Raw genomic sequence first — 26,226 nt, forward strand, 5'->3', positions numbered from 1 at the left:
GAGAAAGAGAGATGTTAGAGAGAGAGCGAGAGAGAGATGGTGGAGAGGACGGTTCGGAGAGAACGAGGGGGAGACAGGAAGGGAGAAAGAGAGAGAGAGGCGTTCGCATGTCTTTTTTCTCTTTGGCTTGGAAAAGAAAAGCCCCGGTTTCACTTTTTGCGGCTCCTTCTTGATGTCAGCAGTAACACTGGTCTCAGAGCCTTCCCTTCACACATGCACAGTGTGTCTCCTGATGTTTGGATGCTGTTATTGATGACAGCGACCCCGAGCTGGGTCTCTGGGGCTGCAGGCTGGTCTGGCTATCATCACCTATGCAGCCAGGCGTGGCTTTGTTCTGGCTGCGGCCAAGATAAGTGAATCCCCTCGTTTCCCTCCGCTGGGAGGAACGCCTTTTAAAAATGTTCCTCCTCGAACCGAAGGAGACCCCCCTCTGAGTTTCAATATCCGAGGCAGGTTCCGTCGGCCTCTTTCAGATGAGAGAATTACACTTAAAACGACCACCATAGTCTTCTTTTCATCTGGGTGAGAGACAGAAAACGAGAGAGAAAATGGGAGAGTTGGAGAGAATAGGAATAAGTACAGTGGGTGGTTTTCTCTTCCATTTAGAGGAGCTGGAATCACTGCCTTCTAAAGCCCCAAGAAGCAGGTCACCACAACCCAAACTACAGTCAAATAATGAATGACCAAAACATTGTCTTTCCTCACAGCGTTACATATAAAATCAGACAGTTAGTGACGTTTTTTTTTTTTTACATTTATTATCCATTGCCTCGTGTGGTTTTCCATCCATTTAACTTAGGCAAACCAACAGAAACAGATCAGTACAGTGTCACCATCCAACAGGACTGCATCATCTTATAGTACAAGTATACATAATCAGCCGCAGAATACTGAACAGGTACTCTGTACCTCCTCCTGGTCGACAGTGCACGCTAGCCTACCGTTAGAGTAGAAATGACTCCAGTGTAATACCGTTTCTGGGGACTAAAGTAGCTACTCATCCAGTGTGGACTCTTGACTCCAGTGTGTGTTCAGACCCTCAGTGAGAACACCGGTGTGCGGGTCTACTCGGTACCCTGCTTCCTGTACACCTGTCTGGCCATGCAGCAGAGCCAGCTAGGCAGGCTGCAACACAGCGACCGTGCGCCCCAAGGCCCTAGGGCCCTCCACGTTTAAGACGTCTGCACGGGCAGGCTTTAAAAGTGATTTAAAGTTTGGAAATGGATGCATTTTGGTGTCGTTAAAAGTCCAATACATCAGGCTGGGTTATATGGTTTGCAGGTCAACGTAAAGGCACACCCAAGCACGGTCACATGGTCATTCGCATGGTCCAGACTCAGAAAGCCAATATCCCTAACGACATGCATCAAGCCTGTACTATTATAAAACATTTGATCGAGCTCACTCCATATCACAAAAGGTGTGAGTTTCCTTCTCCTAAGTCACACGGGATGCAACCGGGTAGCACCTGATACAGAGAGGTAAAATCATGTGTTCAGCACCTAAAACGGGACAGCAGCTATGCCCTATAGTGGCTTGGTTCTTTCAGATGGCGGCACTGGTGGGCAGAGAACAGTGAGAGGAGAGAGGAACAGTGAGAGGAGAGAGGAACAGTGAGAGGAGAGAGGAACAGTGAGAGGAGAGAGGAACAGTGAGAGGAGAGAGGAACAGTGAGAGGAGAGAGGAACAGTGAGAGGAGAGAGGAACAGTGAGAGGAGAGAGGAACAGTGAGATGAGAGAGGAACAGTGAGAGGAGAGAGGAACAGTGAGATGAGAGAGGAACAGTGAGAGGAGAGAGGAACAGTGAGAGGAGAGAGGAACAGTGAGAGGAGAGAGGAACAGTGAGAGGAGAGAGGAACAGTGAGAGGAGAGAGGAACAGTGAGAGGAGAGAGGAACAGTGAGAGGAGAGAGGAACAGTGAGATGAGAGAGGAACAGTGAGATGAGAGAGGAACAGTGAGAGAAGAGAGGGGCACAGTGAGAGGAGAGAGGAACAGTGAGATGAGAGAGGAACAGTGAGAGGAGAGAGGAACAGTGAGAGGAGAGAGGAACAGTGAGAGGAGAGAGGAACAGTGAGAGGAGAGAGGAACAGTGAGAGGAGAGAGGAACAGTGAGAGGAGAGAGGAACAGTGAGAGGAGAGAGGAACAGTGAGAGGAGAGAGGAACAGTGAGAGGAGAGAGGAACAGTGAGATGAGAGAGGAACAGTGAGAGGAGAGAGGAACAGTGAGAGGAGAGAGGAACAGTGAGATGAGAGAGGAACAGTGAGATGAGAGAGGAACAGTGAGAGAAGAGAGGGGCACAGTGAGAGGAGAGAGGAACAGTGAGATGGCCGACAGTAACTGACCTTATCTGAGCACTGTATCCTCAGAACTACAGTGGATACGCAGCCTAACAGAGATAGACAGCGGTCGCGAAAGAAAACATTCCTCCCGTTTCCTCTCCGAGTCAAACATGTACACGATGCAGAGACAAAAGACAAACGGTATCGTCGAGGAAAGAGACAAGCTTATATACAGAGACAGAAAATGATACCGTCGTAGTGGTTAGCCTTGGAGCCAATACAGTGCATATCAGAAAACGACGATGGATTTGTCTATTTAAGTCACCGAATGTGGGATAAAATACTGTACAGTGTATTCACAGGTAGATTACGTTTCTTTTAAGTCGGCGTTCCTGTTGACTTTCAGTCCTACGGACATCAACATTCCAATGAGCCCGGGTCAAGAGGGAGGGCTCCTTTGATACATCCCAGCCCCGTGAGCGTGCCTGAGTGATGGGGAGAGAACAGACTGTCCTTTCGGCCTTTTGGCTCTTGGATCTGTCCTCCGTGGCTCAGGGAACCCCCCGCCCACCCCTCCCCCACTCCCCTCCCCCCCTCCCAGGTCTGGACCCGGCAGCGTGGCGCCACAGTGAGGCCCCCACCCCCACCCGTGTCCACCCCCTCCCCCCAGAAGAGACCTCTCTGCTCAGCCTGCCCGGGGGCGGGGCGGCGTAGGCTGTGCCCACGGCGTCCATCTGTCCCCCTCGGTCCTCCCCCTCATATCAGCCTCTCCTCGGGGGGCACCTTGAGCACGCTCCCCATCTCCAGGCGCGCCCCCGCCACCTCCTGGGCGCTGGGGCTGTAGGTGCCCTCCGACTGGCGCTTCTTGCGGGCCGTCAGGACCATGAAGAGCAGCACGATGACGGACAGGAGCACGCAGAGGCTGCCCAGGGGGATGGCGATCACCAGCCAGGGCACGCGGTCACTCCGCTGCTGTTTCTGCATGGGGGGAGAGAGAGAGAGAGAGGGTGAACGGACGGATGAGTGTTGAACGGTGCGATGGCTGCGACCGGGAGGGGGGGGGGGGGGGGGGGGAGGGATGAGGGTCACTCACGATGCCGTCGCAGAGGGAACCGCTGAAGCCCTCGGCGCACTCGCACAGGAAGCCGTCGGCGAGGCTGTCGACGCAGGCGGCGCCGTTGAGGCAGGGGCTGCTCTCGCACGTGTCTATTTGGGTCTCACACCTGAGAGACAGGAAACAGGAAGTCAACAACTTTGAACACAGCAGCAGAACAGCAGTTGCCACCCGGTGCGGTACAACCACAGGAAAGTATTTCCTGGGTACTATACATACCTTTCTCCAGTGTAGCCTGGCTTGCATGTGCAGTTAGCCCCCCATATCCCATCCATGCACACCCCACCATTCAAACATTGTAGAACACTACAGTCCAGGGACGGAAATCTCCGTCTGTGGAGAAAAGAGATATTGATGTTCATATCATAAGTTGTGAGGATAAAAAAATTATAAAAAAACACACACAGAGCAGGTCCAAGAGTGTGTTTGATACTCACTGGCAGCGTCGCCCGGTGAACCCTTCTGGACACGCACATTTGTGGCTCCCCGTGGCCTCCAGGCACGTGCCCCCGTTCAGACAGCTGTGTTCGAGGCAGTTGTCCAGCTCCTGCTGGCAATCCGCGCCCCCGTACCCCGCCTGGCACTCGCACCGGTAGTCCCCTAGCAGGTCTGTGCAGTTGCCATGGCCGCAGGGGCCCGAGGCGCAGTCGTCTGGGTCTCTCTGGCAGAACGGGCCGTCCCAGCCCGGGGCACAGCTGCAGCCGGGGAGGTTGAAGAGATCCTGGCACGTTCCCTGGTTGAAGCAAGGGTTGGGCTGGCACACGGGGGCACCGGTGCACCCGAGCGGGGGGTCCTGGCCTCCCTGCTTGAGAAAGCGGCTGGACTGGGGGACTTCCTGTTGGTCGGTAATGGGCAGGTGAACCCCGCCCACTCTCACGTGTCCGAGGCAGCCGGTGAAGTTCTGAGCGAGCCACACCGTGGTGTCGTTGAGGAAGTTGAGGTTGTTACCCTGGCCGCCGCTGGCGCCCGCCCTCCGCCCGTCCACCGTGAGGACCCAGCGGGACGCCGGCCGCCGAGGGTCCTCCATGGTCAGCCTGAGGTGGTGCCAGGCGCCGTCGGAGACGGGCACGTCGCCGGCGAAGGCCAGCAGCTCCGGGCCGTCGCCGCTGCGCAGCTTGACGAGCGGGGAGGCGTTGAGCAGGCCCAGGCAGAAGACGTCGGTGCCGTCGGCCGCCCGGAGCAGCGTGGCGTTCTCCTCTCTGGTGCGCAGCACCATGGAGACGCTGGTCACCGCCTCAGCCAGCGAGCCGTTGGCCACAAACTGCAGAGCGTTGTCCTCGAAAGTAGCATTAGCGAGGCCTGCGCCGAGAGAAGGACACATTTAGAACTCCGACGGTGAAGGTCAACATTATATACTGTAGCGATTGGACATGACTTTGTAAAAAACACAACACATCTTCTCGGTGTTTGTGTCAGAAACAGACACAGAAGGCGAGAGAAAGCAAAGGAGTCTGACGGTCTCAAAGAGAGAGAACATTCTGGAAGCTCACATTCGTATCCGTCCAGCAGGTCGACACACTGGCTACCCGTGACACAAGGCTCAGTGACACACCACACGCGTCGCTCGCACGCCCTGCCAGAGAAGCTCTCGGGACAGTGACACTTGAAGTCGTTCCAGGTGACCTCGCACGTCCCTCCATTCAGACAGGGCCGGCCCTGCGCAGACACAAACACGGGTTAACACCATAAGCCTTTTAGAGTTTAGATCCATCTCCTGGGTGCAGATCAACAACAGCAGATCCCGCCTGCGTGGGGCGGGGGGGGGATGTGCTTTTGGAGCTCGATTTGTACCTGACAGGTCTGATCACTGACGCAGTCCTCCACGACGTTGACGCGCGCGAGCGGGCCACGGCCCTCCTCGCCAGCGGGCTCTCCCCCCGTCAGACGCACCTCGTCCAGGCGGACGTCCTGGAGGCACCCCTTGAAGTGCCCCCCCCAGGGGAGGCTTTTGTTCCCGGGGGGCAGCCCCCCGACGTAGACCACGTCCCCGGCCTCCACGCTCACCCTCTTCCCCAGGGAGCTCGGCCCGCGGGCCTTGGGGAAGATGACCTGACCGCGGCGGAGCCTCACCGCCACCAGGTGCCTCTGGCCGTCGGCGAGGGGCACCGCGTCGGCCAGGATGGTGTTGGCGTGGCTGCTGAAGGCCACGGTGCCGTTGCGGAGGTAGACGTTGAGGTAGGGGACATCGCCCCGGCGCAGCTGGAACAGGAGGCCGCCGAGCTTGAGGGTGCGCAGGAAGAAGGAGAGGGTGAAGTTGTCCCCGAGGCTCTGGGTGATGTTGTAGGAGGCGTAGCTGAGGAGGTTCTCCGGACCGAAAGTCCATGACTTGTACTCTGGCGAGAGGGAGGGGTGGAGGCTGTTAGAGAGAACTGGGGGAGGGGCGCCAATGCCCGCCTGTCCAGGGTTCAACCAATGAATCGTGTTTATCATTTGACTTACACTTTTGTACATTACCGATCAACTCCAAGTCGAAACATCTATGTACAGTACGAGTCAAAATTTTGGACACATTTTCCCATTCAGTTTTTGGACTGGTACTGTATATACATATATACAACATATCTGTCATGTCATGTTTTATAGATTTGAAAGTAGGATGGTGATTATTGATCATATTTTCCTTTGGGCCGTCCTGACTCACCTCCCTTGCAGCTGTCACCGAAGTAAGGCCTGTCGCAGTCACAGCGGGAGCTCACCCACAGGTCCACACAGCGTCCATGCTCCGAGCAGGTGTCCGGGAGGCACCAGTCGGTCTTGTTGCAGCCCAGCTCCATGTGACTGGCCTGCTCCTCGGCCACGTCCTGGGGCAGCACCAGCTGGTGATCCACCTCCAGGTCCTGCATGCAGCCCAGGAAGCCCGTCTGACCCAGGGGGCCAAGCCCATGTCCCGGGGGGGCGCCCCCTACGTACAGCCGGGAGTAGGAGCTCCACTGGGGGAACGTCAGGTGGTTGTGGGTCTCGCCGTCCGCCGTGCAGCCCTCTCGGCCGCAGCCCGCCCCCTTCACCGCCAGCGCCAGCGTCTCGTTGGCGCTCACGCTCGCCTCGTACCACTCTCCGTCGTTGACCCGCCGTGTGACCTGCAGCGTCTTCCCCGATTGGCCGCGGACCCGCGCCAAACCGCCGACGACCTCCAGCGTCACCGAGTGGTCGCTGGCGGCGGCGTGGAAGAGCAGGACGTCGGGGAGCGTGGTCCTGAAGCGCAGCTTGACGTGGAGGCCGTGCTGGTGTGGGGGGTCTCCTGCCTGCCTTCTGGTCCTGTTGGCAGCAGGCAGCCGGATGTGGAGATAGCCCTCCTCAGAGAAGGAGAAGGTGGTGGAGGTGTTACAGCGGCGCCCGGTGTAGCCCGGGGCGCAGGAGCAGGTGTAGTCGTGCCGGCCTTCCGCCAGGACGGGCATGCAGGCGGCCCCGTTGGCGCACGCGTGGCCCCGGCAGCCGGTCAGCGTCACGTCGCAGTGCCGGCCGCCCCAGGGCTCCCGGCCGGGCTCGGCCTCGGGGCAGCGGCAGGCGTACGCGTCGACGGCGTCCTCGCACCGGGCGCCGTTCTGACACGGCTGGCTCTCGCACTCGTCCACGTCCACCTCGCAGTGCACACCTGGCGGCGTCGGGAAAACAAGCGTCAGCGCAAAACCTCGCTCCTAAATCTGCTTTCCGGGGGGGGGGGGGGGGGCTGCGTTAGCCTCCTCAAACCCCCCCACACACGAGCCCAGTCTGGCAGGCGTGTTGTGCTGTCTTCCACAGGAGACTTCATGTCTGGACCGTCGAACCGAATGAGTTAATCACATGCAGATCAAAGCACACGAGCACGAACACGGCTCTGCAGGAAGGACTCGATTACATGACATCGGCTAATTAGGAAATGAGTTTAGCAAAGAGCCCGCTAACGACTTTAGGCAGGGAATTTGATCTTAAATTGATTAACGCATTATGAATGAACGTCTGATATTACGCTAAGTGGATTTTGCCGGACCTTTGAAATATTTCATAACAGACCGACTTCCGCTACTGCCCTTTCTCCCTGCGCCACAAGCACACAACGCAATCTGCTGTCGTTACCACACTCGCATTCGATCTACTATGTTTACCAAACACCAATTGATCCCCATCTCAGTGCCCAATGGGAAACCACGAACAAGGCCCTCAAACAGTCTTTGGTTTGAAACAAGAGAAGCTCTGGACCTGTTCATCCGCCCTCCTCCAGCCCTACACACCAGCCTCTCCACAAGGTGTTTACTATACCTGTCAGCCCCCAGTGTCCCGTCCAGCAGCACCACAGCAGTATCAGCAGTACCTCCCTCATTCTCCGCTCTCCCAGGGACAGCCGTAGTCAACACACACACTAACACGCACGGCCGGCAGGTCCCAAAGAAGCGATCCGTAGCCTCTCTCTCTCTCTCTCTCTCTGTCCCTCTCTCTCTCACACACACACACTCACACTTGTAGTATAAACAGACACCCAGGCTGTACACTCCCCACCACTCTGTACCAGGCAGGCAGGAGTGCTCAGAGTCCAGCCCTGCCCACCCTCCTCCCTCCCCTTCCTTCCCTCCCTCCCTCCCTCCCTCCTCTCCCCTCCCAGCCTCCTCACTGCAGCCCTGCCCGGCCCGGGCTGAGCCGTAAGCCTCCCCTCCCAGCTGGCTCGTGTCACTGCTGACAACAGGAATGTTGCGGGCCTGCGGTAGTCCCTCCCTGATCAATGCCTAAGAGATGCCCGCTAGTGGCAGACGGCGTTAGAGGCTAGGCAGACAGGCTTCAGCTGAGCCCTCCCCCCCCCCCCCCCAAGCCCTGTCTTGGGCGAGCTGAAGGGGGATGCGAGGAGAGTGTGAAGGGGGTACTCGAGTAATTGGCTCAGCCTGCCGGACGGTGTGTGCACGTGGAAAGTCGGAAAAACCCAGAAGGCACGTGCAAAGGAAAGTTAGCGGGATCATAATGTATCTTACTCTCTAGGTGTGTTATTACCGCTTGAATTGTTGGTGCCTGTTGCACAATGGCAGTCGAAGGCCCTTCCCAGCATGAAAATGCAGCAAGATTCTGCAACTATGCGTTTTACGCGGGTGTGATTGTTTTTCAACGGACGTCTTTCATGCTTTGTTTTTTTAACAGTGGCCGTTGATTGGGCCTTTAAGCAGCTTGTCAATAATCCCTCCCCCACTGGTCAAAATTAAGAAAAGACCCCCGTTTAAAGCCCGGGGAAGGGCGACTGACATATGGCTGCTTTTATAGGATTTCCTCCTGTTTCGCGACCCCTCCATATGTCCATCCATCCCCACCCTGTCACAGCTCCTTGTCTCTCCCTCTCCCGACCCCCTCTACCAGGAGTCCCATGAGCTACCTCAGCAAGGCGACCGCTGTTGTGTCCGAGCCAGCCTTGTTTTTGTATCTCAAGGTCAAACTGGTTTTTTTTCGGTCCGAGTTTTCCCTCTGTTTTGACTGGAGGTGACAAATCCCTACTAAGGATCTATTAACTCCCTGGCAGCCCGGGAGAGGATGGTCAGCAGGACTTGGATTACACCTTAAGTGTCCCAGCGAGTGAATTCAGGGTGTTTGCTCTGTGCGTGTAACATGCCACACGGAGGATTTCGATGGCACCGTCTCTCCTTTTCGACACTAATGCGTGAAGTCACGAGAAAGAGGAGGATTTGGAGTCCTGACGCGCGCGGCCTCGTCGAGGGGGTGTGGGGGGGTGTACCTGTGAAGCCAGGAGCGCACACGCACTGGTACGAGTCGACCAGGTCCAAGCAGGTTCCTCTGTTCTGGCAGGGGTCAGACTCGCACTCGTCCACATTGATCGCACAGCTCTCCCCTGCAACACAGGACGGCGTCCCCTCATCACTCAACAACACAATCAAACACCTGTAGATCATTTGATTATTTGAGTCCAAATGTTCTTATTTGTATCAATTTGCTGTGTCATTGACCGGAGCCCTGGCTTACATATTCCTTTGTTCAGATGTCCCGCTGAATATTTGGTCAGTGTAACCCTGTTATTTGGAGTTGTACCGCGGTGTGGACTGGAGACTGACCTGTGAACCCGGGGAGACAGTGGCAGAGGTAGCCTGCAGCCTCCTCGTATCTGAACTCTCCCGCCAGCTCGGGCAGCACGCCATAGCGGAGCGCCTCCGAGCGCTGGAAACACTCGCCGCCGTTCTGACAGGGCTCCTCCTCGCACTCGTCCACGTCTTCCTGGCAGTTGTGACCCTCGTAACCTGTCAAAGCACACACACACACACACAGTCACCCATCGGTAAGCCTCAACACATCTGCGCTGTACTCTTGTGTGCATGTGTTTGTGGACGGTCAGGAAAGCAGGGTGCCGTGGTGCCGTGGTGTTGTTGATGCTCTGAGGAAAACAGCCCCCCTGTCGTACACTAGGGGGCGCCGTGGTGTTACGGCTCATCACATCTCCTGGGCTTCCCCTATCCGGCCCCTCAACTGCATGGCTGGAACATACCTTCCCTCCTATCTAGATGATTTATGAGCTGGGGATCTCCAACAGACCCTCTTCAAAGCCAGGGTTGTTACGTATGACCAAAAAACATGACATACCCAACATCTACCTATGTTATACATTGACATGTCTGGATTTTTGAATACCTTTTTCATATAATATCTATGTATAACATATAATGTACTGGTACATGTATAAGTCATCTAAAAAAAGACTTTTATTTTCGATTAGCGTAGTAGATTGTGCAGTCTTAAACGAAAGCAGATGGCCGTGTATGTGTGTGTGTGTGTGTGTGTACCTGGCCAGCATGTGCAGCTGTACTGGTTGACCCCCTCCAGGCAGGTGGCTCCGTGTTGACAGGGGTCAGAAGCACATTCAGGGATGTCCTCCTCGCAGAGAGGCCCCGAGAAGCCCGTCCCAGAACACTCGCACTCGTAGCTGGGGAACAACGCAGATCTTAGGGGGGTGTTTCTGACAGACGACGCTCAACGTTCATTGACGTTCATCCCAGAGACCGGAACACACGGTCTATGGGAATGTGAGCATCCCGTAAACGTGATTCACTTCAGTGTTTGTCATTTGCGTATGTATAGAAATCCATATCGCTTCGACATCTGAAGAGTGCAACCTCCCGTCATGAATTGCGTACAAAACACAGAGTTTAGTTCAGTCCGCGGAGGTGTCCACTCAGAACACGATAGATGGATCTCGTCCAAGCCCTCTGTCCGCTTTTCCCAACTTTCCACGTAATGTTTAATCAACCTCTGAAATAATTGGCTTACGCCTTATCCCTGCCCCAGTAAACTTTAGTGTCTGCGAGGGCTCCATAGGATGACATGTTCCTGGGCGACACATTGGGGCTAATCTGTAGCCGCCGCAGCTGATAGGAGCAGAGAGAGAGAGAGAGAGAGAGGGCTGTACCTGTTGACCAGGTCGACGCAGGCGCCCTCGTTCAGGCAGGGCGCGCTGGCACACTCGTCCACGTTGACCTCGCAGTCGAGGCCGTCGAACCCCGGCACGCAGTCGCAGGCGTACGCGCCGACACGGTCGCGGCAGGTGGCTCCGTTCCGGCACGGGCGCTCCTCGCACTCGTCGATCTCCACCTCGCAGTTCAAGCCTGGAGGAGGGCGGGGGATGCACACACAGACAAAACAAACACACACGCGCGCGCGGGCGATGAGAGAGGCTAACTCGGCCATCCCACGATCCCCCCACCCTGCTCATCTGAGGCAGACGACCTCCGTCTCACCTTCGTAGCCCAGCTGGCAGTCACACCAGTAGCGGTCCATCTCGTCCACGCACGTCCCGTTGTTCAGGCACGGCCGCGAGGCACACTCGTTGATGTCCATCCCGCACCGGGAGCCCTGGAAACCAGGCACGCAGAAACACTGGAAGCCGTCAACCCGGTCTTTACAGATGGCTCCGTTGTGGCAGGGCTCCGACCGGCACTCGTCCACGTCCTCCTCGCACTCGGCGCCCTCGTACCCCGGGGCGCAGAGGCACTCGTGGCCGTCCGGGGTCTCCTGGCACGTGGCACCGTTGAGGCACGGCTCCTCCGAGCAGTCCCTGGCCGTCCCCCGGCAGTCCCCCCCCCGCGTAGCCCCGGGGACAGTGACAGGTGTAGGCGTCCACAGCGTCCACGGCGTCCACGGCGTCCACGCAGCGGGAGCGGGCGCCGGCGCAGGGGCCGCTCCGGCATGCGTCCACGTCCAGGTGCTCGCAGTGCCGGCCTGTGTACCTGTAGGGCCCCGCGGGGCACAGGCATGCGTAGGCCCCCATGGACTCCAGGCAGGTGCCTCCGTTCTGACAGGGGGATGACACACAGCTCTCTGCTGAGGCCGTGCACAGTATCCCTGGGAACACAGAACCCAAGTGATTAGCATCCACAACGAGGGAGAACGGATCACAAGAAAGAAGGCCATTTAAACCCAATCGGTTTGTACACTAAACCGTCAGAGACCAGCACTGTAATCCAGGCACTCTGACAAGGGGAGAACGGCTTGAATATCATCCGCCTAAAACCCACGTCACCTTTGACCTTCTTTGTGATTTCAGAGGCACTTAAAGTCCACTCTGTTAATGAGGAGTAAAAAGGCTAACTTCTCCCTGGATTTAGGGTTCAAAGCGGCAGATGGGATGAAGTGAGAACGTATTAACATTCACTGGAGAAGGCAGCTGGCACGAGAGTACTCAGCAATGAAAGTTTTGTTGACAATGTCCACTTTGAGCCGGTATTGCCTTGCTAGCCTGTCCATCTCTCTCTCTCTCTCTCTCTCTCTCTCTCTCTCTCTCTCTCTCTCTCTCTCTCTCTTTCTCTCTCTCTCTCTCTCACTCACACTCACACTCACACTCACACTCACACACACATCACACACAGCCTGGCCGTTTGAGATTACAAGACTCTAATCACCGCTCTGAAATAGGTGAAGACCTTAGTACGATTTCTGCTATTTTTGTTGAGGACACTGCAATGAAGTGAGACAACAGTTCCCCTATGAGAGCGTTCTGTAGTGGTGACTGGGTAATAATTAGGGGGAAATGTGGAATGCGTACACCTTGCATGTCCACATTCTTGACTGCGTGCTCTTAATGAAAACATTGCATGGAACAATTATAAGTCCAACTTAATGAAACGTCTTGTTTTGGGAACACAGAGTGTGTTCTTTAACACCCCGCATGGGTTTTCTCTTCCTGGGAGACGTCACCAAAGTGTGTGTGTCACATGCCGTTTCGACAAACGGCTCATGGAATCCACCCCTGTACGTTGGCAACATGACAGCTCGCCGTCTCCGTGCAAACCTGCCTCCCCCTCTGCCTCCACCAGGCTGACACCTAGCTGTTCCCCTCCGCCCCCCCCCCTCCGCCCCCCCACCTAGCTGTTCCCCTCCGCCCCCCCCCCTCCGCCCCCCCACCTAGCTGTTCCCCTCCGCCCCCCCACCTAGCTGTTCCCCTCCGCCCCCCCACCTAGCTGTTCCCCTCCGCCCCCCCCCCTCCGCCCCCCCACCTAGCTGTTCCCCTCCGCCCCCCCCCCCTTCCCCTCTACTCCCCTCCCCGGCACCTCCCCGCCCCATCCTCCTCAGCATCTCTCACGCGTAGCTGTCACCTCCACCTGTCTCGCTCGCCTTCCCCTCACACCTCCCGCATCCTGTTTCCTCTGCTTTCATCTGTGTGTGTGTGGGGGGGGGAGGGGGAGGGGGAGGGGGGGGGGGCAGGCCTGCTATCTTACCTTCCCGCTTCCCCCTCCCACCTTCTCCTTCCTCTCCTCCCCACCTAGCCTCCTGGGCTCAGGGTCTGGTTACCTCCTCCCTCCTCTCCGTACGGAGCGAGGGAGGTAAACGGCGGGATCCAGCAGACGTGGTGTCTGTCTGTTACCGCGGCCGCTTGACGAGCCCTGACCTGGTCCCGTTTACAACCGGCACTGCCTGGACTGCCTGGACTGTGAGTTCACAGTGGGCATGCTGTGAGAGGAGGAGGGGAGGGGGGGGGTCAGAGAAAGGCTCTTTCTCTCTATCTCTGTCTCTTTCTCTCCCTCTTCCTTTCTCTCCCTCGTTCTCCGTGTCTCTCCCCCTCTCTTCTCTCCCCCAGATCCACTCCAGGGCAGCCTGTCATCCCTGACGCATTCCCCTCCTCTGATGTCACCCTGCTGCCAGCGTCATGAAACAGTTCATAGATCATGGTTAAGGGCCTGCCTGCGTTGATCTCTGGCACGGAGCAGTACCAGCCTCTTAGCCCAAGAATAACAGAGGGCCTGCATCCGGGCAGGGATGCTCCCAGGCCCCTCTCAGTGAGGACGTTTAAGTGGTGGATATTAAAGCTGTCAGTCGCTGGATGTTGTCCAGAGATGGAAGACCAAACTGATCTTTTTGTTTTTTGTTTTTTTAAACGCCCTCATCTAAACACCCTTTCGGGTTTTGGGCCTTGAGGGAGAGAGCAGTTGAGGCGGAGAGATTGTTGTTGTTCGGTTTGGATGCGCTCAAGTGTGTGAGTGCGTGGCGACGTTCAAGCGAGTCTTTACAGCGCTTCCCCCGGCCCTGTTGTGAGACCAGCCTCAGAAAGAGGCGGCTCTGAGGGGGGTCGACATTCGAGGCCGGGTGCAGTGTGCTTGGCGCAGCCTTGCCGGTGAGTCAGCGGTGGGATGCCCCTGGCTCTCCCACACATCCTGCTTAAGCGGAATTCTAATGAGTCACCCCGGGGAGCTGTCCCAGGCTGCCAGTGTTGTCCTTTGTCCTGGGTGTGTTGTCCTTTGTCCTGGGTGTGTTGTCCTTTCTCCTGGGTGTGTTGTCCTTTGTCCTGGGTGTGTTGTCCTTTCTCCTGGGTGTGTTGCTAGTCTAAAGCCGCACCACGGGGGGAGAGGTGCTGCATCACGCAAAAACGTCCGACAAAACGCGTCTTAGTTGCGTTATGATGTCGGCCTTTCAAGTGTCTGTGTATAGTGCGGGTAGTCTTTGAAGGGGCCGTGCTGGTATCCGTGGCGATGTGTCTCATGTGTTTCCCCCCCAGTGTTTCCTCCAGTATGTTCCCCCTGCACGTGTTGAGTTTAGAAGGCCTCACCTCCCATTCTCTCCGAATCTGCCATTCAGCGTTAAAGACCCCCCCAAAATTTCAGGGTGGTCAGTCCCTTAGCCCTGTATCCGTGGCGACGGGTTAACAATGGCCCCCGCATGCGATCCACCCCGAGCCATCCTGTCCGTCCGTCTGCTCAGAGAGACGCTTCCCACAAGTGGGGCCGCGGGAAAATGGGTCATCACTTGATTATGGGGGGGGGCTTGACTATATCTCCCCACACACCCCCCCCCCCCCCCCTGACAGATCCACCCCGACATCAGCACTCATTCAGATCTGTCTGCTTTCATCAAGGACTGATAATCACACAAGCCAATTATCTCACTCATCTCTTAGCTTACTAGTGAATTATCTGCGTGTATGCACACACAGATAACAGACACATGAAAATCGAATCAAAAATCTCAAATGACTGTATTTTCGACCAAAAACACAGTAAAAAAACATTGAGGTTAAGAATATCCCCCTAAAAATGTTGGACCTGAATACTTTTCTTGCAAAACATTGTAGATTTATTTTGACAGAATAGTTTTTAATTAAAAAAACATTGGTATGACATATATATTTTTTTTTTACAGTGTTACCTGTAGCCTTGAGAATTAATCTGTAATTACGCTGTTGAGGTCTAAGCAAGCAATCCACTGCACTCACAGATAATAGATTACCACCAACTACAAACAGAACGGCTGCCAGCTGGCAGCTCAACCGTCAGGCATCCGCCAGCGAAGACTTACTAACATCTAGTTACAGCACTGTCCTCATAGCCTACACACACACACACACACACACACACACGTCTGGAAACCCACATCCACCTGCTCTAGCCGAGCTCTTGCATGTGGATGTTCACAGTGCCCAGTCTCATTCCACCACGCGCTCAAAAAGCCAAACGTAAGTGAAGACACACACGGGCACATCCGGACATCATCACCTGTACAGTACACGCACACAGTCATCTCGAGTAGGGAAGAAACCAATAGCACCCTACCCAGTTTGAACATCATCATGGTAACCAGAAGAGTTGTTTGGTACTTGGAGAGGATCCGTCCTAACTCCATGGTGAGGAATGGGACCCGCAACTTCCAGCTCGGCTACAACGGCGGTCACTCCACGGGGTCTCCTTCCCTCATGCTGGCCCAGACGATCGTCTCACAGTCCTGATGGAAGTTAGCTGGAAGTTAGCTGACGCTCCATGCTCGGCCAGTAGTGTGTGTGTGTGTGTGTGAGGGTGAGAGGGAGCTCACTGGGGACGGAGCTTGGCTTGAGGGAGGCAGAGTAATCGCCCCAGCAGAGAGGGGAGGCACCAAAACGTGGACTGGACTCCGCGATACAGACTCTGTGTCTCTCTCTCTCTCCCCTCTCTCTTTTCCTCCTCCTCCATCTCCCACTTTAGTTCACTTTTCGAGAGTTCCTCTGGACCGTATCGTTGTCGTCGGAGTAAATGCACCTGTTGTTTTATGACTGGAACACCACATCCTGAATGAACTGTTTCCCTCAAATGCATCTCTGTAAGTTAGAATGTCACACACACACACCTGCAGCCCCCTAGTACATTTAGACATTTACATTTAGTCATTTAGCAGACGCTCTTATCCAGAGCGACTTACAGTAAGTACAGGGACATTCCCCCGAGGCAAGTAGGGTGAAGTGCCTTGCCCAAGGACACAACATCAGTTGGCATGACCGGGAATCGAACTGGCAACCTTCGGATTACTAGCCCGATTCCCTCACCGCTCAGCCACCTGACTCCCTGAAGAGTAGTATGGGTAGGATTGAAGTTCCAGTCCAGGTTTGGGGTGGAGGGGTACAAGGGAGGGGGGGGAGGGACTGTCATTGGCTTTCTCGCTCCATTGTGATCGGGTGGGGGGGGGGGTATCCTAGCGCGCTCTAACACCTAGCGGGGCTGCTGAGCCCCCCCTGTGGCAGGGGGGACCGTTACCCCCACCCCCCACGCTACCACCCCCACCCCGCAGCCCTGAGCTCGCGCCAGGCTTAGCGACAGCTCGCCCGGGATTGAAGCTTCAGAGTTTAATTAAACACTTGGCACGGGCGCAAGGCAAAGATAGGGCCCTTCCATTCAACCTGAGCCACACGCAAGCTTGCAGCAGCCAGCCAGACAGCCAGCCAGACAGACAGACAGACAGACAGACAGGAGCACCGCAGGGCATCAGGCTGCATTCCTCTCTGACTGACTGATCGCTACGTTCATTCAGAGCCGAGACAAAAGAGAAACAGACCGCAGAACTGACAGATCTCAAAGAAGTCTGAACACAGACAGTCCCAGATAATGACAAGTTGCTGCTTCATCGTGTCTTTTCACCCCAACTCTTCCTGGGTTTTCTAATCATTGGAATATATGTGATCATAATTTGTTGTTGTTGTTGTGGAATATTTACCTTTTGTCTGGTTAGGGGAAAGGCTGGCTGGAGGCTTTGTACTGAGTTTTCCTGGCCTTGCTGAAACCCCCAGACCAAGGAAGTGTATATGTGAATGTAAGATTTATAGATCTGCATCCAGTCATCCGATACCCAAACCACAAACACACACACACAAACACAAACACACACACACACACCCCTGCCATGTAGGAAACCATGAATACTAATCACTTTACTGAAACCCAGCCAAGCCTACCTCTGCTTCTCACAGGGAATACAAGTTTGGATGGGAGGGTTTTATCTCACCTGCTTATCCTGCTTAAATACAGACAATATAAACACAAGAATACGACCCAGCATAGAACAACAACCCTGAGGGTGCCAGGGACATAGTGGGGGGGGGGGGGGGGTTAGATAACAAGCACAATATAAAAACACATCAATCCAGATTAGTGTTGGTATAACAACCAATCTGTCTGCAGACTATGGTGTTTCCAGCTTACAAGTGATACCATACGGACCACGAGGACAGTCCACTGAGCCATAGGTGGCTTTGGAGAGGAATCCCCTCTAAGCTAAGAGGTCTGTGGACAAACAAACATCACCACAGGGCTGTGATTAAAACACACACACCTTGGGACACACACCAAGACACCCCCCTGAGTTGCCGAGATTACGCCTTTATGTAAAGTCAGTGGCACAGATGAATGTAGCATTGTATGCTAAAGTGTAGAGGAACGGACTTGTGAACAAATGTTCCCGAGGTCTGCCTGGTCGCTTGTTTTTGTAACACCCTGCTCTAGCAACACACTGTATGTAACAGGGAAGTGTGTGTACAGGACATTTTGGTCAAAAACAAGCAGCTAATGCAATTTATCTTATCAGCATGTCTCTGGTAAACTACTTTGTGGTAACGTTACTAACAGTTTTACCTCTTTGTTGCCGTTTTGAAAAGCTACAAGTGTGGTCTGAAACAGCTTATCTTTATGGAGGTGGGGGTGAGATATAATTTACGAGGCACCTAATCTGCCTGCTTCATCCCACTCTGGACAGTCTCTCTCGGAAGACTACACACACACACACACGCACACACACACAGAGAGACAGCCTCCCACTCACAAACTTGCAGCGTCGAATCTCAACGTCTTTTCACGCTTGGCCTGACCCTAAATAACATTGACATCTCAAAGAGGTCCAATGTCTTGTGACCTACCCCCGCCCCCCCACCCCTCCACCCCCTTCACTGGGCTTATAGTACCCTCCTTTTTATTCTGTCAACAAAGAATGCTCCAGCAGGTCAGGAGTGGTGGGGGGGGGGGGGGGTGGAGGGCATTCAGACTTTATTTAACAGCTAATCCACCATTACGGAGGTTGTCTCACCCCCTCTTGCATCCGGCTACGAGGGTAAAGTGTGTTTCTCTCCAGTGTGCTGCCAACCCCTCCAGTGCAGTGATGCGGTAGACACTTCCAAGATATGAGCCGGTGGGAGAGAGAGCGTCACTTTGGTCTCTGGAAGGTTTTATCCAGAGACCTGAGAGGCCCTGTAATCCGATTCTGGAGAGGGGCAATCTTCTTAAAGAGCAGCGGCGTCAGATACATGACCAAATCTCTGCCGTTTCTCCATTGAGGGGGAAAGAGAAGTTGTCTAGCCGTGATACTGTCCTTGTCTTCTACAGACTGGTGGCTGTCTTAAAGCTGTTTAACTGATTGTTATAAATCATTTAAAATATATATAACAAAACTTAAATATGAAAAAGTTTGAAACTTTTGTATTTACGTTCGTGAAATGTATCGTGAGTAAATCTCTGAGACCGACCATGACCAGTCAACAGCGCTCTAACCGTGACACAAAAGTATATTTTCTCTGGAAAGTATTTAAGAGATGTTGGGGCTCTGATGTGTTCCCCTGTCCTGTGACCTTGCGTCTGCGGGTAATCTCGACGACAAGCTAATAAGTGAGAGAGACAATGGTCCCCCAGACAGAACCCTGAACCCACGAAAACATCCCCCTTTAACCCTTTCTCACCCACCCCAGGCCATATGACTGCTTCCTCAAATGCTCCAGTAATGAAAGGGCTTGAGGAGGGCTAAGGGGATTGAGGGACGACTTCCTTTGGCCGTGTTGTGAAGGTAAATCTGATGGTCAAATATTGCATTCCGTTTAGCTTTTAAGATTGTGTCTGTCTGTAAGCTTAGCTAAGACATTGCAGGGAATTCACCAAGGGGGCATATGGAGACGATGTCCTGTGCAGACAGTCGGGCATGTTTTTCTGTTTAGCGCCACCGCTTTTGAAGGTTTGGATATACAATATTTGTGTACATATGCTGCAGTCAGTTGAAGCAATGCTTAAAACTCACATGTTTATGAATACATTTTTCACGAAGAGTGGACATTTCGGCTCATCGAGATTCAAATATTTTTCAGGACACACCCATGTGAGAGAAAACCTTCCTGATAACACTGTGGCACTTCAATTCATAAAAACTGATCACATGGAGAACGTTTCAAAAAGGCACAACAGGCCCTACAAATACCCTGAGACCGAACACTGTGCGTCTCTAGCGCCCTCTGCTGGCCTACTTAACACCCTCCAGCTTATGTGTCAACATGATACACATCTAGACCCTCTAAGACTCTCCCCCTCGTCCATGGACAACCAGGTCAGATTGTGCGCCGCCTCTACCCAGCCAGCGATGGGTCCAGGTGCCTCAGAGCCCCTCCAACTAGGTGCAGACTGCCCGTGATCAGGACAGAGATATGAGCTGCTTCTCGGAGGGGTTCGGTCTGAGCCAGGACACCTGCCTGTGTCTGGGGGTGAGGAGAGCCCCCTCGCTCTGCAGGCGCCGGTAGCAGGGGGTCTCTTCCCTGGCTGATCCACTGGAGGGCGCTGAGGATGCACGGAAAGACCAGGGTGTGATTCCGGGGTTTCTCCACCAGAGGGGGCTCATGGATCCGCAGCGCGACCCCCTGCTGGGTCTCCGGCCCACTCAGACTCTGCCAGCTGCGCTGGTTGTCCAGGCAACGGGTCAGTATGTTCTCAAGCAACACATTGAAATTCTGCTGATCTGCAAGGAACAGACAGAAGACTGTTCAGTTCACGCATGAACGGCGGAAAAAAAACTAATGCTCGCAACCTTCCTACAACTAGTAACGCATCTATTAAATAATCATGTCACGTTACATAAATAGCAGAGTAATGGAAAGACGCTGGGAAAATCTCACCTGGACTTTTCTCTGGGGTGGTTTCAGTGATGTTGGGACAGAACACAACATAATCAAACTGGCACGGCTGGGGTAAAGAGAAGGAGAAGAACAGTGAGGTGGCCGCCTGGTCTTGGGTCAGAGTCTGGTCACAGCTGCATAGTTAGAGCAGCACAGTCTCATGTCGAATCTGACTCGGGATCTGCTGTACTCACCACTAGAAGTTTCAACATGGCAGCACAATCTCTCTCTCCCGTGGCGTTGAACAGCAACACTCTGATCACAGGGCCTCTGTTTAGCAAACACACACACACTTGTAACTGATAACTGAACTGACACAATAACATTTAACTGTAGGCTGGTAGCAGGTTTCATTGGCCCGTGACGTGGACAGTACCGTCTCAGGAACTGACCTATGACCTCTCTCCTCCAGCGCTGTCTCCTCTCTGAACCACTGGACACACGCCTGCATACTGCCTGAGGTATGAGCCCCATCCAGGTAGTAGGTGACAGGGCCGTGTCTCACCGTCTGAGTCCTGCCTGGCCACTCTGTGTCCTGGAGGCCTGAGCAGGAGACAGACAGACACGGGGAAGCCGAGGAAAGGGGACTTTTATTGTGTTTTTAAAAAGGTTTCTTGTCAGCATGTGTCGTGTTCGTCGAAGCCGTCGCTGCAGTTCTCTGTGTGCTGAAAGGAATCTCTGTAACTTTTCCTTGCTGTAGGTCATTTTCCTACAGGTAAATGAGAACATGTAAGAAGAATATGCCTCTCTGTACCTTTGATCATGACAGGACTGGGCTTGAAAGTTTCTGCCTGGGACGCCAATGTGTTCTCTACTGAAGGAGCAGCTTTGGTGTCATCTGGAAGATAGAACACACATAATGATGTGCCTGTAAAACACTATAATCAGGCCCAAGTGTTATCTTTCAATAAGCTGCCACAGAAAACGTAAAACTTTTCTACTGCTGCACTTGAATTCAGTCTCTCCATCTCTCTCGCCCTCTCTCTCTCTCTGCCTCCCTCTCTCCCTCTTCCTCCCCCTCTCACTCGTACTCACCCTCTCTCTCCCCCCTCTCTTTCCCCTCTCTTCCCTCTCTCTCCCCTCTCTCTCCCCTCGTCTCTCTCTCTCTCAGGACACACCCACCTTGCTGTCGGTATCTGTGCAGCCAGGCCCTGCTGAGCTGCAGGGCCAGGGAAGCGTTGCAGCGCTGCTGGTGACCCGCCAGCCCCAGCCTCAGAGGTCCGACTCCAGCCTCGTAGCTGTCCAGCTCTGGACACACCCTCAGGGAGCACTGGGACGGCACAACAGCAGCACGGGGAGTTAAGGAGCATGCATATGTCGAGTCACCGGAGGGGAACTTGGGGACTGAGTAGACCGGACACTCACCCCAATCTCGGACGCTCGGTTGTGGAGAACCTGCATGGGTCCGGAGGGCTGTCTGACGCTGAACGCAGGGACTCCTGGCTGGGGATGGAGGTTGGGTTGCTCACTGTGACTAGTGACTAGTGATTCATCTATCAGACAGGGAGGATTCTGCTAGAGGACGAGTATGTATGGGTTTTACATCGCGGTACCATGGAACGGACAGGCATCCTACCTTAAAGATACCAGCCTTCTGCCAAGCAATCTCCTCTAGGGTGTCTCCCAGGATGCTGGTGTGATCAATCCCTAACGATGTGATGCCACAAACCCACGGTCTCCTGTTGCCCAAATGTCAAGAGTGATAAGAAAATTACAAATGGATAACGGACATGGCCGCAAAAAGAATTAAGAAATAATAATAGCAATTATGTAATTATAAGGCTCACCTTATAATGTTTGTACAGTCATAAGCCCCTCCTATCCCAACTTCAATGAGCGCTAAATCCACCTGCATTACAGAAAGAATGCTATTCAGAATGGCTACAGCCGCAGAGAGGGGGGGGGGGGGGAGGGGGCGTTACGCAATGCTACGTGACACTTATGAGTTTGGTATGTTTGCTATGCAGTGGCTGTGGTCCATAGGGTTAGGGATGGAATGTCAGTTAACATTTAGAAAGTTTGGGACTGGATGAAATGTGTCCTCCTTCATGCAAATCAGCCAATCCAGCCATGCAAATGCTGTCCGACAAGGCAGCTGTAGAAAAAAAGTTGTTCGTGACTCTAGTCCAAAACTGTATGTACCTTACCTGTTGCCTTTTTACCACCACTAAACCCTACCTTTCAAATGAAAGTGCCATCATCAACATTAAACAATAAGCGAGAGTGAACCATTCAGTTATTATTGATGAGGCATTTTGCTGCATTTGAAGTCAACCTACTCCAGCATTATGGCACCAGACAGGAAGCGTTTTACAAACCGCTAATGAACACCATGTGCTCTTGAAGTACTACTTTCGAGATATTTTACTTTAGTTATTGCTCATTAGGACTGGTGTCTGCAGGCCAGCGCCAGGGATGGTGAAAAGGAACGAGACGGTTTGTAAACAGGGTTGGCTGGGAACACCGTAAACATTTTACATTCAATTACTGCATTTTTGTATAATAATTGTACAATCTGAGGTGATGCGAATGTTTAGCATGTCACATGTGCATGGGGCGAGACCCCATGAAGCCCACCTTCTCCTGCATGAACACATGGAACGCCAGGAGGGTGAGGAAGCGGAAATAGGCGGGCATTCGGTCTCCATGGCAACCCTGGAGATCGACAAAAAGGAGGTGGGGTCAGTAAGATATGAAAAACAGACTAATCCCTCACACCAACTTCATGTCCAAATCATTACCCATAAGCAGGCAGATCATGTTTGCAATCATAGACAAGAACTACATTCAGAGATGCCTGTTGCAGAATGGACTGTAAACAAATACGACATGTTTTTTGTCTTAAAGGAGCCCTAAACAGCTACAGCTACTCCTTTTTATGAAAGAAGTACCTTTGTAGCATCTAATTGTGTGTAAACCTCCCAGAAGTATTTGGTGAAAAGGTCTTTGCTGATTGGCTGCCCATTGATGCGTATTCTTTCCCTCACTTGAACCAAGTGTGGAGAGCTGAAATTCATAGGAAAGACAAGATCACAGTCAACATTGTAAAACCAGACGAGCAGAAATTCTTCGGAACTGTAACTGACACACTATCTTTGTGGGGAAGGTGCTGAAGGTTTAACACACTTACACAATCAAACCTCAAACAAACTTGTAAACTTTTTTTTTTACCCCTTTTTACCCCTTCCCAAAACAAGCCCAAGGTTAGCTTGCAGTGTTGCAGGAGATAGTCCTTTTGATGTAGTCAGGTTAATCATTCCATAGTTGAACAGTCAGAAAGTCAAAGTTCACCCAGCAGTGTTTCCCTGTATACACAGCCAGCTACAAGGTAGACTGACAAGTTGGTATATGGTGATAATGTTAAATCCTACACCAAATTATCAGTATGTTTACAGTTACAGATAACTCCATCATTCAGCGTACCTGTAAAAACCTGTTCGAAAGCCGTAGTTACTGAGAATTTTGTCAGTAAATGCACATGTTGATCCCTGAAAGATAGAACACTGGCATTATTACGACTGCATCCGAAACAGGAAGTGGCCTCTGAAATGTGAGGAGTGTTTGTAGTAAACCACGGCCACCTTTCCCTTTGTCCCTGTCACATGGATCATGTTGAGCTCATCCAGTTGCTCCACCTGAAACAGCAGAAGAAACACAGAAAGGTGAACCCCGGTCACTTCCTAAGAACCTCAAAGTAGCAAACAATAGACTAAGCCACCAGGTGGGAAGCGAGATACAAATACTGAACTCATCCATAACATCTTGAAGTGCCAATGTGTAGTCGTGTTAACAGTGTGCCAGAGGGGAATTGGGACGTACCGTGAGCCCTGTACGATGGAGGAAACCGCGCATTGCCTGGAGCTGCAACTCCGGCACGTTCTCCCTGCGTACTTGTTCCAGAACACTGGCATTGGTCTGCAAGGTGTTGAGAACACACACTGCCTCCTGTGCACAAACACCCGGAGAAAATAGAGTAGAACCGGTAGCAGAACATCACAGGACCAGATCGAGGGACATCGACTCTAGCTACTGGTTGAACATGAGGATACAATGATAACGGACTTTGCATATATGACACAAATTCCTACTATCTTGATCTAATAACACATGGAAGCATAAATAGACCTCAAGTAGGTTAGGACATAGCTGTAAACTACAATCTCAATTACTCAATCACAAGAGAGTATATTAACAATAGAGAATCTTGGAGAAAAGAAAACGTCATACTGTAGACTACTCAGGCTGGACAGGTATTTTATTCACAGGAAGGAATACGCACGTGAAAACCTTTAGTTCGTCTCAGAGCGACTGACATTGCCATAATAAGTAATGAGTTAATCAACGGTTAAATGCATCGTTACAAATGCTGTCAATGCATGTTTAACAGACGACTACGAGAGCTGCTTAATTGTGCAGCGGAATGGCAAGGGACATTAGAGATACCAAACTGGTAATATCGGGTTCCTAGGCTGTTTTAAGCACAACGTGTAACGTTCATAAATGACTTGCGCAACCCAGTTTACAGTTATGAGCGTTTTTCTCGTCATTTCTCTTCCGTGTTTTTTTTACGGCGTTTGACTATCATTGGTGATTCCTGCCATCTCATAATCGTGATGTCAGAACCGAAGTCTAGAGCAAAATCGAAACAATCATTATTTGTAAGCCTACCTCGTAATCCATTCGAGTACGAACTCCGTGGAACTGTATAATGTTTGTCAAATTATTTTGGTCTCTGATTCTTTGATGAATGAATCTCGTTCCCGTACGCTTCTAGATTGTAAATAAGTGAAGGGATCAGTGAGTGGTAAATCAGTTAAAGATACACGTGACATTATGCAAAGGATGGCTGTATTAGAAAGGTCAATTATTAAACAGCACTGATGTATGTGTTACAGCATGTAGGCCTGAATATGTGCTTATTGACAGTGCACAACCAACATATCAGTGTGTGTAGAGCCAAACTCGCGTTTGTTTGTTTTTAAACAAACAATTTGACTAGTTTGATTAAAGAATATATCCACTTCAATGCACTACAGGAAACAAGTTACAACATGCTGTTATAGTAACCACTAGGGTTGGCTAAAGCACATGTTAGATATTTATCTGTTTATGGTCTGAAATGTGATTTCACATTATCTTGGTACCAACATGTTCTTATGGTATTTTATACTAACACCCTGCCACATCATTGCTTTACTGTAGTCAAAACAAACTGCCTGCATATTTTTGTTGCACACCCTATCTGTTTTTTTCATGTTTGTCTGCATCCCTCTAACCCACCCACTCATTGCCTCTAGGCTGCCATAAAGTTGCCATCAGATTGTCAAGGTTGACTAGGCTTATAGAGTAGACTTGTCTCTCTATGCATTGAGAAATGCTGCTGGTAAATAGCAGGTACGTTTTTATTGGACTTCAAGAATGTCTTTGTAGTCCCCTATGTAAAGTTAAAGGCACCAGCTACAGTACAAATGAGACAGCAGTTTCTCAGGAGTTGGTGAAATCAAATGCCACATTAAATAATGTCAGTTTGGTTCTGTTTTATAAGGCCATATTTTCACATGTACTTTCATGTTCAATGTACTTTCTCCACGAACAGTTCCGTCTTTTATGGAGACCCCAGGCTGGTCCTATGCATTGCTTACATTTGCATTTACATCAAAGCATAGCCTAAGGGCTTAAAATGGCTTGTTGAGTCTAAAATATGTAAGAAATGTGTTGGCTGCACTGCAGCTTTTATTTTATTTCTTGCTTTTTGACAGTTTTTAATGTCGTATTGAATGTTCTTAATTGTTTTTAAATCTTGTTTTATTTTTACATTATGTTATGATGCTTTTAATTGTTTTATGTGAAGCACTTTGAATTGCCTTGTTGTTGAAATGTGCTATACAAATAAACTTGCTTTGTCTTACCTTGACATAAACAACAATGCCTGTCAAATGACGCATAACAATAAATAACAAGTTTGTCCTGTTGTGATAAAAGTAACAGTATCGGTCTGCAACCACCCTCATGTTATGTGTGTTTGGGTCATGTGCGTGTGATGCAGGATGAAAATAAGATTCCTAGGTAAAGAATATCCTTTCTGGCACAGGTTACAACCTGTTTCCTCCTTTATGCAAATCAGCCTATCCAGTCATGCATAATCTGGTCAGTCTTGGAAAAGGCATATGTACACAAGAGTTGTTACGTGACTCACTTGTCCAAAACTGTGCAGGTTACAGT

The 26,226-nt window shown here is 52.1% G+C and overlaps 2 protein-coding genes across 2 annotated transcripts; both read right to left on the bottom strand.

Moving 5' to 3' along the window:
• Positions 1-3,037: 3,037 nt before the first annotated feature.
• LOC136938163 (protein crumbs homolog 2-like) lies at positions 3,038-15,461 on the bottom strand. Its single transcript, XM_067231433.1, is given in 14 exon segments — positions 3,038-3,259; positions 3,375-3,504; positions 3,615-3,728; positions 3,833-4,694; positions 4,886-5,051; positions 5,187-5,728; positions 6,037-6,987; positions 9,082-9,195; positions 9,416-9,598; positions 10,139-10,278; positions 10,762-10,957; positions 11,090-11,432; positions 11,434-11,693; positions 15,392-15,461. Coding segments are annotated over 14 exon segments (4,293 nt in total).
• Positions 15,462-19,117: 3,656 nt separating this feature from the next.
• Positions 19,118-23,970, bottom strand: LOC136938155 (folylpolyglutamate synthase, mitochondrial-like; the record flags this gene model as incomplete). Its single annotated transcript, XM_067231425.1, has 14 exons — positions 19,118-19,847; positions 20,005-20,071; positions 20,199-20,274; positions 20,397-20,547; positions 20,759-20,842; positions 21,127-21,274; positions 21,370-21,516; positions 21,581-21,683; positions 21,792-21,853; positions 22,582-22,659; positions 22,896-23,010; positions 23,428-23,492; positions 23,586-23,639; positions 23,824-23,970. Coding segments are annotated over 14 exons (1,683 nt in total), but the record flags the coding sequence as incomplete, so codon positions are not given.
• Positions 23,971-26,226: the final 2,256 nt, after the last annotated feature.

This window comes from Osmerus mordax, chromosome 28 (genome assembly GCF_038355195.1).
Source record: "Osmerus mordax isolate fOsmMor3 chromosome 28, fOsmMor3.pri, whole genome shotgun sequence".
Taxonomy (NCBI): domain Eukaryota; kingdom Metazoa; phylum Chordata; class Actinopteri; order Osmeriformes; family Osmeridae; genus Osmerus; species Osmerus mordax.